At 35.6% G+C, this 13,332-nt stretch overlaps 1 protein-coding gene across 1 annotated transcript in view; it reads left to right on the top strand.

The window, feature by feature from the left end:
- The window catches only part of EYS (eyes shut homolog), an 822,863-nt gene that overhangs the window by 31,431 nt on the left and 778,100 nt on the right, over positions 1 to 13,332 (top strand). Inside the window, exon 3 of the mRNA XM_065682611.1 lies at positions 1,359 to 1,472. Coding sequence (XP_065538683.1) covers positions 1,359 to 1,472 — 114 coding nt within the window. The remainder of the gene's footprint in view (positions 1 to 1,358; positions 1,473 to 13,332) is intronic.

The following is a 13,332-nucleotide window of genomic DNA, read 5'->3' on the forward strand; positions in this document are numbered from 1 at the left end:
ACCTGCTTCTATCCAGGAAATTCTGCAGTACTTACCCAAAACCCACTGGAGAAACTGAATCTGAGTTTGGGATCGGACTACCAGAGAATATAATATGATCAGATATGTTCTTAAAGGGTTTATTGTTCCTGCTGCTTTCGGAACAATGGAGTTTGGAAATCCTTTAGAAAGTAACAAAAATATCCATTCATACCATGAAAAGGATTATTGTGGCTCTTTCTGTGCTTGTGGAGCAGAATGCTAGCAATGTTCCTTTGATGGACTGCACTTCTGTGCTGTCAGGGTAGTGATGCTATGCTGTGAAACACAGCTGATGAGTCAGGAATGAGTGAGGTTATGTTGCATAAAGTTTGCTGTAATTTATTTTTAATTGCTTTTCAAACTGCATAGTAATTAGATTACTAATGCATTTGCAAAAAGAAGGTTATGCAGGTATGAATAAGTCAATATTATGAGAAGAGTATTTCTATAATTATTTGAAGTTTAGTAAAATAGTGGAAAATATTAGTATGCAGTACGTTTCCTATTTTCTGAGGGCTATGTAAAATGCTTTGAAATTGATAATATCAAAAAGTATTTGATATTACTTTAATTCAAATTAATTGAGAGATTCACAATTCTGTTAAAAGCAACCATCATGCTTAATGTTATCAACAAGCAATGCTTAAAATATTCTGTGAGGCTATATGAGATAGTGTTGGCTAATGCCATTATTTTATACTGGCAGTACTGGTACAGTAAATAAGCTGTATATGAACAAGAAAAACTAGCAGATTAAGCCACATTATATTATGGATGTGGCTCCACAAGAATAAGGGAGGAAAAATGTGCCTCCCATAATATAAAGTCTGTTAGAATTTTGAAAAGTTGAAGTGTGAATAATGTCATAGCAACAATCCAAGTGGCAAGCATAATTATATGTTATTTAGATCCATATGTTGTAATAGCATAAAAAATGTATAATTGAAACTGTAGTTTCCAGAAAGCTGCATATTAAGAAAAATTTAGACAAACTGGAGTCCACATGAAAACATCTTTTGCTTACAATGCTGGAAGAAACTGTAAGCTAGATTTATGTAAAAATGAAACGTACTACAGTGCTAATAGCACTTCTACATTTTAAGCTACATGTTGATTTGTAACTATACGGCAGATGAGGTTGAGCACAGTAGCTCATACTGCAGCAGCTGTATATCTTTCTGCCTTGCTTTAGAACTTCAGTGATTTTGGTGAAAACTAGCAACCAACATTAGCACAAATTCCTATATATCCATCCACTTATTAAAATAATGTTTTATTTTACATACAAATTTGACATTTCAGAAAAAAATATAAATTAAATAATTCCTTTTAAATAGGTAAAAACTGTACAGAAATAGTTGGACAGTGCCAGCCACCTACATGTTTCAATGGCAACTGCAGCAATGTTACTCCAAACACATTTATTTGTGAATGTGACAAGGGCTTTACAGGTAAGAAACACTTTTGTTTCCTGTCTTATAATAGTGTTCTAATAATAGTGTGACTTTTGCTTTATTGAAAGAGTTATTTTAGATTATTATTTTCCTCCTTTTTTTTATGTAGGTTTTCTAAAATAAAGAAATAAAACTTCCATGTGACTATTGTAAAATACTTACGTACTAAAGTAAAACATGAATGATGGTAGCTTTTCATAATTGAATCCCTTCCATGAGTACCTTCTCCTTTTGGCAATATGACAAAGGAAGACTCATAAACACTAACTCACTGGTTCTCAAGTACAGAGTTTGCAAAAATAGGATCAGAAGCTTTTGCTGGATGATTTAAAATGATCATGACACCTTTATTCATAATTCCAGCATCCTCTTTACACATGTGCTAGAAAAATAAGATGGAAATAATTTAAAGAGTCAGGAGCCTCATGATTTAGTGCTGTGTCTTGATTAAAAAACTCCAACTTTCAGAAGCTAATCGGTTTACTTACGATATATTGGACAAGTAAGATGTTGTAATGAGAGAAGCTTGAATCAGAAAATGTATCTGAATCCATCCTATTGTAAGCATTTTTTCTTGGAGGTCAGGATAGCAGTCAGACTTAAAATACCATTCTTGTGCTTCATAGCAGAGATTCACTATGCTGGTATAAGAGAAGTAGCAATATACATAACATTCTTTAAGAATGGGCAGAGTATAAAGCTAGCACTTGAATATTCAAGGACAGTAAATCTTCACTGTGTCTTGGAAGCATCAGTAATCCCTGACAGCCACAGAATATAAACAAAATACTACATTGAGATGCAGAGTTAAAAATAAAAAAACACAAAACAAAGAAGGAAACAAAAACAAGCTTAAGGGAGTTAGAGGGATCCAAGAACCAATGAGAATACATCTTTATTTTCATAGTGAAAGGTTGAACAATCTTGTTGACATTTTAGTTAAGTCTATGTAGAACTATAATTTAAAAATGGGATAGACATGCTTAATTCTAAACTCCCAGTAAATTTGTTTTGTATTAATTTCCTTTTCCTGACTTTCCATCACTGTAGAGGGCATCATGGTCACCATCTTTCAGAGAAAACTGGAAAAAAGGAAAACAATTTTTCTTTTTTTTTCCTCAGACAAGGAAAGTCCATTAGTAAAGTTTTCTAGAATAAGCTTTCCCCCCCATACGGCCTGTATCTTTTTAAAAAAATTAACTCTTGGCCCTTTCACCCAAATAGTGTGGGCACACTGCTTTCGAAGTTTTCCTCACAAAAAATCTTCTGTATCCTTGCAGTTTTGATCTAATGAAGGAGAGGAGGGTAAAAGACAGCAGGAAACCCTTCCAGAAACTATAAGCCCAAACATATAATGACATTGAAACAGTTCAGTACACTCCACTCCAGCAGATAGCAGCAGTCATTGCAATCCACTCTGCAGGTAGCTGGTAAGGATGGCAATGGAGAAAAGGAGCCTATGAGTGTGAATTAGCTCCCTTTTTATTCTTCAGTTAGCTAAAAGAAAATTGACAATCCTTTCTTGTTCCTAAGCATAATGTAAGTATCACAGGAGGAGAGTCAGACTTTCAGGAATTTACCTCTTTTTTTCCTGCTTTGATAAAAACTACCTCAGGTACTGCTTTAAGAGGAAATTATGTAGTATATCTGCATACATTGCAACAGGACTGACTGGCTAGCAGACATTATAATTTTGCAATTATATTCTGACCAAATACGTTGGTTCAAATCTATATTTCTTCCTGTGATCCTGTGTAAAAGTGTTTGCTAGCACTAAGGCAATTTCAAGAATAGTTGTCTGAAGAAAATCCAACCCCTGTGAAACCGATTTTTCTATGAAAAGAGACATTTTTCTATTGTTATACCATCTTGGCTGTATTGTGTTCTCAGACAAGATGAATTGTGTAATTATGAATCATGTATCTCGAATGCTATTCAAAGTGTGTGAAGATGGCAGCAAATTCAAAACATTCCTCTGTTTTGATATTGAACTTTTGCACAGAAAATGCAAATATTAATACCAAGACTGTGCAAATGGTGTTTCAGATTTGATAAACTTTGACATACCTTTTTTCCAAAATAAGGTAAGACACTGGCAGTAACAAGTTCACATGATCTGACGGAAAGTGTAACATATCCTTGTTACTATAAATTGATGGCATGTAAATAAAATTATAATATTTTTATTTATAATTATTATGATTTACAAGTATTTCTTAAAAATAAGTAAACGTTGTTTTGTCCAGTTTTGTTCACAATGACAGAATGGATCTATTGGACTAGCAATGCGTATGTTCATGTCAGTTATGTATTTTCTTTTTTTTTTTTTTATTAATTGTTCATTCACTGAGCTCTCAAAACTCTTTCCTGAAAGAACATTTGTAGCATAACTTAATAACAAACAGCTAACAGTAGGCATGCCGTTATTCTTATGTTTGAATACTCCAATTAATACCAGAATTTCACCCTTAGACTTATTAAGGAATTTTTAAAGGAAGGGGATCTAGGTGAAATGAAGATAGGGTGAGTGTAGAGAGCAAGGAGAGGTAAAATTGTCTGGTAGGGTGTGAGCAGTAGCCGGCCAGCATACTTGTCTGACTGAGCCTGAACTGAATCACTCTAGTCTGTCCAGTCTTATTTAACCCTTTCTGAACTCTCTTTTAATGTAATCTCACCCTCTTCCCATCTGCAAATGCTGTAAGGTCTAGACGCCAGAATCTGGAGACATGAAAGTGACTGAACTAGGGGTCTATGAATGAGTTAGACTACTGGCAATAATGGTCCTAATGTCTGTGGTGCTGGCAGCTGGAGTAAATGAGGATACCAGCATTAGCAGCTGCAGGGAGACCACAGCTCATAGGATTATGTATCTGCAGTAAGTGAATTTAGTGCTAGTGACTGGCATCGGGCCTTGGATTATTGTGATTCCTGTGCTTCATGCCAACTGGAGAACAAGAGAGTCCCAGAACTGGCAAGTGCAGAGGGGACTAAGTGAGATAGGGCCCATGTGGCTGGGCATGAGCTGGTCCAGGAAGACTGGAATGTTTATATTTCCCCCTCACATTGCGTGTATGCCTGCTCATGCATGTTTGTATATGTGTGCACGTGCATGTCTCTGAATGTGTAATTCATTAGTAGACAAGCTGGACTATCTGGTGAGAGGAGGCCCAGGGTGTGGGCATTAATATTAAATGACCCATGCTACTGTTCAAGGCACCCAGAAATGAGTCTGTCCTTTTGAACAAGAGAATAAGGGACTGCATGTTTTCACTAGCAAACCTCAATCCTGATCATTCAAGAGAGGAGGACTGGGGTTTGGTTGTTTGTGCGTATGTTTTACGTGAGTTCTGGTAGTGTTAGATGTGGGTGATGTTAAAGGCAGTGCCCTCTCTGTGGGCAGTCTATGTAGCAGGCTGTGTTAGTGTCCTCTGCATTTGTGGAAGACGTGTGTGTGGTATACATATTCATCTTTGCTGCTTGTTGAGCCTTCAAACAGGAAAGCAACAGCTGTGTTCATTAGCTTAGGACAGAGGGGCTCCCAGGTCTCTGGGTGCACCGGGCTGGACCCCAGGAGTTGGGAAGGATGCTCCTCAGGCCCCAGAGTTCACCAGAGGAGGTTTCTGGAGGTACCTTTTATGTATTGCCTAACAGAAAGGATGTTTTGGAAATTCTTATGGATGCTGTGATCCTGTTCTGAAGATACACAGAAAATTAATGTGACTCATTCACAGCCTACAGGAAATATCAATATCTTAATTACCTCTCTAATGGTAGTGCTTACCCTAGACAGTGTTTGGTGGATTAAGAGCAGTGGTGTTCCATTTGAGTATGTTTTGTTGAATCTGGGGGGACCTCTTACTTCCTAGGTAGGAATATGGGAGTTAAGAGAAGTGGTTAAAAAACACCCCTCTGTAGAGCATTTGAGATTATTAGGTTTTTTTCACATATTCCTGCAAGGGAGACCTAAATTTCCTGCCTTCCCCAATAGCCCAATTAGCCTCTTTACAGGCCATAATGAGTTCTCCTCCTCACTTGCGGGACATGAGATAGTATAAGAATGAGGTGGTTTTGCTTGGAGCTACTTTGCAAGAGCTTCCATCATCCAGGTGCTTTAAATGGTCTGTTTGCTTAGTCAGTGAATTACAGCCAGAGTGCTTTGAAAAAGTCATAATTGTAAAAGGACTTCACTATATATATATGGAGAGAAGACTTTATTGTTTGTACAGTGTTTTAACATCCTAATAGTTCAATTTCTCTAATACTAGCACAGCCCAAGTTAACACCCAAAGCCTTATTAATAATACCTTTAAAAATACTGTAGAAAAACACCTTCCTACTATGTATTTTTTACTTCGACATTATGCTCAGCTTTCCACCCTCCTCTTGTCCAAAGAGCAATACATCAGTCTCCCTCAAGAAGAGGGGGTGCGACTTACAGCAAGTCATCAGAATCCTGAGGTCTTCATCAGACATTCATGCTGGAAGTTTCTCCCCTGCCAGCCAAAGGTCCATCTCAACCAGCAGTAGCCTGGCAGTAGTCCCCAGCTGCCTCCCACAAAGGGCTGTGGTTTGTCAGGCAGCGATGGAGGTGGAGATTGGATCACCAACCTCCACATAGGAGCCATTCTCAGAGGTGAAGCTGGAGCAGGTGAGCCAGCAGTAACTGTGCCCCAAAACACAGGGGTTAAAGCAAATTAGACTAGTCCTGAGCCCTTGCACTGTCAGGTCAGCATTTGTGCTCCTGTTACAGAATCTGGCTTTTATTTTTTAGTGTTCCTCTAGAGGAAGAGAAGAGGGTAATTGGAGATTATGGTTTTACAGGATATTTTAATCTCATTTGTGATTTGTTGAGTTTTTTGTTTTGTTTTGAACTAAATGGCTATGGTTTAATAGAACAGTTTGGCAAGGATAACAGTTTCCTCAGAGAAACCTGTAGATCATGGGGATTATGATCCTTAGTTGTAAAATCATCCTGTAAAATATTCCGGGATTACTGTTAGTTGTCACAATGAAGAAAGTATGGTCAAGCGTTTCAGCCATCTGTATGAATGACACTGATGAAATAGCTTTAGTATTTCTAGTGTTAAGGAAGAAAATGTGTATTGTATTTGGGATTTTAATGAAGTGATGATGACTTTTTTAATTGTATCATTTCATGTATATTTTATATTTGTTTCAAAAGTACTATAAAATCTGTGACAGCATGTCCAGAACAGGAGTTTGTTTTTCTCCCATGGTTCAAGCATCACAAAAATACTTTTTTTAATTATAACATCTTTTAAGAGAACTGTAGCTGATTGATTTTTTTTTTATTTTGCCATTTCTACAGCTTATTTTTAACCTACTTTTAAAACAGTTTAGAAATTCCAAAGTTAAAGTCTTCCTCAGCATCCTTTGTTTCATTTAACCTCTGTTGCAAATTATTGCCAGACACTTTGTTCCACTGTACTTTCACCATGGTTCACAGACAGTACTTGTCTTCACTTTCTGCGTATCCAGTGAAGCAACTTAATGACAGATGAAACTGATCAGATAATTGAGAGACTCAGCTCTTCCTCCAGAATACGTGCCTATTTTACGCCAGAGACCATAATATGTGTCAGTCACATAGGGCCCAGATATGAAAATGAATCTCCGTTCTCTGATCTAGCTACTATATACGTATCTTCAGTAATTGTTTTCACTTCAGAGTCAGCGAGTTCACAACATTTCACTCGCATCATATTTGAGTAGTGTACCTTAATTAAGTCTGTGTTTTCTATGGGCTTGGGAGGCCCTGAATAGACTAATTCAGCTATGAAGGAATATTCTGGTTTGAGAGTTAAGGTAGACACCCTTAAGTTAGGTCATTAAAATATGTGACAGGACTTTACCATTTGAGGCTAAAGCAGTTTAGCTGTAGTTTACAAACATGATACAGATCAACTTAATATAGTAATAAATACATATACGTGTTGAAACATATGTAAATGTCATGAATTAGTTTGTCTGACATAGTGGATTTAAGTTTTCTTAAATGTACTCTCCTTCGCATGATTCCATTTCTCACTTCAGTAGTCTATGTTTCAGAAACTTCTTATTGCTTTTGATAATCTTCCTGCATCACATAAATTTTTTTGCCTTTATTAATAGCAAAACAGCATTGGTTTATAAGTCAGTTTCATGTTTGTTGAGCATATCAACTCAACATTAAGCATACTCAGTCAGTATAATGACTGAATATATCTCTGATACCACTTTACAATAGGCAAGTATAATTACTCTGGGACAACACCAGACATGCATGCTTCTTGTAGTTCACTGTTAATTACTAAACAGAGTAGCTTCATACTCTGAGCAGCTCAGTGATCCTTTTAAAGGAGTTTGCTAACTTGCAGTCAAGTTTCCCTATTATTAAAGTTATATCAAGGCAAATTCCAGTGACCTTTCCCAAGGTTAAATATAAATCAACACCTCAGAGACTCACTTGTACATTTCACTGACACTCTAATCCAATATGTCAACTAATAAGTCTTCACTAAAATGAATTGTAAAACATTATTTCTAAAAATTGGAAAGAATCACTGACCATGAGATGAATAACAATACTTAGTTCTACAGTTAAAAGTGGAAATTGCCCTTTTAGAAGGAAAGTAAAACTGTCAGCTCTAAAATAAGTTGGAAGTATACAGCAGTGTTCAAACATTTGTGGGTGCTGTACAGATCGTAAGTATATTGCATATAAGATGTTTGGGGATGTATGCTTGAGCTTTGATGAGGTGAATGATTTGGCTAATGAAATGAAGGGCAGAATACTAAAAAGGTGACTCAGTTAATAAAATGCTTTTTTTTTTTCTTGTCTTTTCAGTTTTACAAAAGCACATTGTCAATATTAGTAGCATTGTTATCTTAAAAATTTGAATGAAACAAAGTTTATTTATCTGGAGTACTAAAAAGATTTTAATGGTAACATGGTGATTTTAAACTTTATTTTCTAGATTTTTACAAATTAAATACTCCTACATAATAAAGTCAACCCAAACCAGTAGAATGGATTTAGTAGCTGCTTTGTTTTAAAGGATAATAATGGTAAAGTTGTTTTTCATTACTTCCTCAAAATTCATTCAGAAAAATTCACAAATTCCTTTACAGCTGAAAACAGTAGGGACATGAAGACCACATCCATGCATGCATAGAGCTACTAATCATTTAATCACACAGTTATGTAAGTTTAGGTGTCTTAACCTGAGAAATGGCATTCCTCCACAGGGGAAAAATCTTACTTCCTCAGAGCTATTTCCTCAGAGCAATTATCTTAACCTAGATCTTAGCCCTAATTCTAAGAAGTGCCTAGTTATTTAGCTAGAATGTATTTTCTTGTGTTGTAGATATCTAAACTTGGGTAATAATCCTAACTCTACTAATGAAAACAAGAACCTTTTCCTCATGTTTGGTCTTCTCTTTAGTAGTACATTTAAAATGCCTATAATTTTAAAAAGAAATAAGCTTTCATTCCCACCTTTTCCACATTGCAAACTGAACATGATTAACATTCTTTATTAAGAAGCCTTCTATATACACTTAATTTTCATCATTTTTGTTCAGGTGTCTGCATACAAACATTGCAATATTCTGAAGTTACTGCCACTGTAGCTGAAATAGTTCATAGCTGAATTTATAATCTCAGGAAAGCATGACTATTTAATGGTTTGCTTTTTAAAGATTTAACTCTTGGAAAAGGAAATGCACTCTTCAAAAATATTTTTATTGTAAAAACCTATTAAAATGATGAATTAACCATTTTACTTTATGAGAATGTGCATGCTCTCTGCAAAGTTATACAGAATTCGCCAACTAGCCTGTAGTGTATTTTTAGCTAAAAGCATTTTTAGGATTAGAGGTTTAAATTTTCATTTTAAGTGTCCCAGCTGTAAATCACATTATACAGAAAATCCCACAAAACCTTTATATGCAATATTACAAAGGTAATTTTTACTGAATTTCTGTAATCACCTCTGCCTCAAGGGAGGCAAATTTAAAATGGCAATAATGACAGATCAGATATGATCTTGCCCTCAAATACAGGTTTCCTTATATTAGCCTATCCTCATTGAAGATATTAGAACCATGGACCCATCAGTTCCAGAGTACAGGTGTAAAGCAGAAGGGATGGGTTTATCTTTGGATCCAGCAACTTCCTCTCTGCCAGGCCTAGTGATCATGAACAGCTTATAGCTGGTACCACTGGCAGCAGGAGTCGCTGGGAAATGGACCATTACAGGACTGCAAAACTAGCGGAGGAGCAGATTTGTGTCATGCCATGTCTAAAAGTAGATTTACAGTAAGTGAAGACTAGTAAAAAATTAAGTGTGGAGTACCAGATCAGGAAAGAGGTGAAAATCCATGTTCAGTGCTGACTTACAAGATACAGAGGATAACATGGAAAACTGGTAAGAGATAGATGTACTGATATGGGAGGGTCAGTAATATAGACTAGAAAGAAAACACTGAAGAGTTGGAGTTGTTACTGGATAGTGAGGCATAGTAAAGCTGGAAACAACAAATACAGATGTTACTGTAGTTGGCATGGAATCTATAAAAAGAAGTGCTGCTTCACTCTGCTGAAATTCTGCAAGCCAAGTACATATGTTGGAACTAGGTTATATTGGGGCCTTTTCAAACCCAAACCATTCCATGATTCTATATACACTCAATACTGATTTTTTTAGCGAGGCTTTGGAAGCTATAAGCACATCTAAGTGTTCATAAAATTAAAATGAAAATTAATGGTATCTCTAGGTGCAGGTAGTTCTTCTACTTGCCTGTGTACAAAAACATAATAGCTGTAGAAGAAGTTAAACGTTATATTTTTATATATAGGTAATATAAGAAACTACATTTATTTTTTCCCATTGAGATTCACTTAAAATAGATTTTACAAGCTTAAATTTACTGGGCATCTAATTTAGATTGGTTTATGTCAAATTGGTGTTCCTTTTCTTTCAGACATTTGTGTATGAAGTGAATTTGTCTCTTTTATAATCAGACTTAACCAGCTTTCCATGATCTATAAATTAATACAAGGTAAATTTTGCGGTTTCACAGCTGTAGTCCTGCATTGTAAATGCATTAAAAAAAACCATAACAAACAAGCAAAAAACCCCAAAATGTCATAACTGAATGAATAGGGGACATTGATTACCACATAATCTGTTTTTGGTTAGCCTTTTATTTGATAGGACCAGATCCTAAGTCTTGGGAAAATGTTTATAAGACAAAAGTTCCCATTTATCTCATCTTCACCATTTAGCCAAATATATTCATACATTCAAACACATTGTAGACAGATCTGTCGTAATGTTGCCTCTGGTTGAAGTAAAGACAACTTCAGTAGTAAAAGTGAAAATTCTGTAGAAAAATAAACACTTCCACAGTGTTTTGAGTTTTAAAGCACATAAGGTATATTGTTATAATTTTGTTCCATAGTAATTTAGAGATTTTTTTAGCCTCAGTATTCTTGGATTTCTGTACTAACTTTCAAAGGTAGTATTCATGCAAAGGCATAGTAAGCTTGGGTTTAGTTTCCTTTGACTTTCTCAGTCCCATTGTTTTCTTCAGATGCTTAACATAGCTGTTCACAACAATTATCTCTTTACAGAATTGTCTGTTCATGCAGCTGTAGTTCACTTTCTGTTTAAGACAATAATGGTAGAAGCAGTTGTTAAGGAGGCATATTAAGAATACAAATTTCTATTCAAAGCAGTTTGGAGATAAGTGCAGAGGTGGATTGTGTAGGATGGAAATAGAATTTTTGTCTGAATTTTCACGTGATTGCTCTGAATAGAGAGAAAAATGAATTCAATATTGTAGAGTCCAGGGTCTGCAGTAGTTTTTATTTAAGCAATGCAAACATAATATTTTGACAAGCGGTATAATAATAAAAGCTCTAAGCTACAGTCAGAGTATGTTTACAGTTTACAGAATCCATGAAGATCCATGATACTTCAGTCTTTCATGGCCAGCAAAATTTACAGTAGAGGATGAACCAAATGGGATATAACATTTGAAAAGTGTAGTAAGGCATGAGGACTAAGAACCAAGACACACTGAGTCTCATCTCTGATGAAATAACAGGCTGAAAATGCTCATGACTTAAGTAGTAGTATGTGTCAATACTAATAGCAGAGACATTTGACAAGTTTTTTGCCTTTTTTTTGAAAATTAATTTATAATTGATATAGATTAAAGGAAGTCCAAATGAACTTTGAATAGATAGACTTGTTAGTGACATATTCACTTTCCTTCATTTCCTAGCACTTAAATTGCACTCATGCATATATCTTGATGAAATGATAGAGATTCTGGCCCTTGCAATACGAAAACCATTACAGCTCAACAGTCTTTTGATATTTCTGGGAGGCATAATCATGTCAAGACAAGCCAAATCCACCTGTTATCAGCAGGAGGTATTACAAGGGCACACTTCCTTACAGTCAGTAAGAGCAACAGCAGCTTAAGCGCTGAACAGTTCTAAACCAGACAAATAGTGACCGTAGTTTTAAAGCAGTCAAAGCACAAAGTCTTGCGAATGGACATGGTTTAATAGAATCAAGGGATGAGTGACTTGCTATGAATTCCACCTGATGTAGATGTTATGAAAGGTCCCAGCACATAGGTATATGCCATGTAGAAACCCAATTGTCTCATTTTATTGATCATACATACTGAATATTATCAGCTGAAGGACAAGTGCTGGAGGAAGGAAAGAAGGGAAGGAGGGAGAGAAATGAGAGGGGGAGGAAAAGAAGGAAAGTGAAGGAGAAAGGAAAATGAAGGAGTGAAGGAGAGGAGAGAAGGAAGAAAGGGGAGGGTGCGTAGCAAGAAAAGATTAGGCAATTTCTCAGAGGTCTCACTATGGTGCCAAAGCTGACTGCAAGCTAATGGTACACATCTGCTCATCAGAACATTTTGTTGTTCACTTTGTCATGCTGTAACATCTCAAGATTTGTGTAATGAGATATGTTTTGCAGTCCTCAAAAAATCCTAGGAAGAGTTTATGTTCCTAAGAACCCCACAGTCCCAGTTAGACAAGTGGCTGAAGAACCTTAGTACCTGTAACAACTGGTAATGATTGAAGTATCCTGCTTTCAGTAATTATGACTTCATAGAATTCTACATCTGATTAGTTAATTTCACATCTTTCTGTTTCACTTGTGAATTACTGTGTAGCAAGTGCACTCGAGTGTGAAAAAAATCTTTTTTTACTGGAAAAGATAAAATGGATTTAATATAACTAATAAGGTCAGGCACATTTACCATTTTGTGCTTTAAATCCTCTAAAAATATGACATTTTTCTTGTGTCCTGGTAGTTCAGGTATCCTTTTTCAATGTAGAAAATATGTCATTTATAGTGAAAGAGCTATTTCATTTGATACTGGTGATGTGCTTTGGACTAAACTACATATTTAAATGATATTTTTTCATCAACTGATTGTAAATAGTTTCATTCATGGGATTTAAAAGAGGTACAGGTTGATAAAGGCCATGAGTTCTCAAAAACAAGAAGTGGAAGAATATGGTTAATATCTCAATACTCTTGATGACTATACAATTAACACTTACCACTTGTCTTCTGGAAAACAGATCTTTTGAAGAAACCTAGCCTTACGTTTATGTACTAGATTTAGAACTTTGGAAAATAACAGCATCTGTAAAGTGCTAAAATAGATAGCAGTAAGTAAAAGATACAAACGATACTGATTGACATTTCAGATGTAGGCATAAATAATTAATTTGTGTTACTATTGTGCCTCACCTGATCAGTATTGGTTTCTATGTATGACAGAAAACATGAAATCAACATTTGTAAGCATTTTA

Source organism: Lathamus discolor, chromosome 5, assembly GCF_037157495.1.
Source record: "Lathamus discolor isolate bLatDis1 chromosome 5, bLatDis1.hap1, whole genome shotgun sequence".
In the NCBI taxonomy this organism is placed as follows: Eukaryota; Metazoa; Chordata; class Aves; order Psittaciformes; family Psittacidae; genus Lathamus; species Lathamus discolor.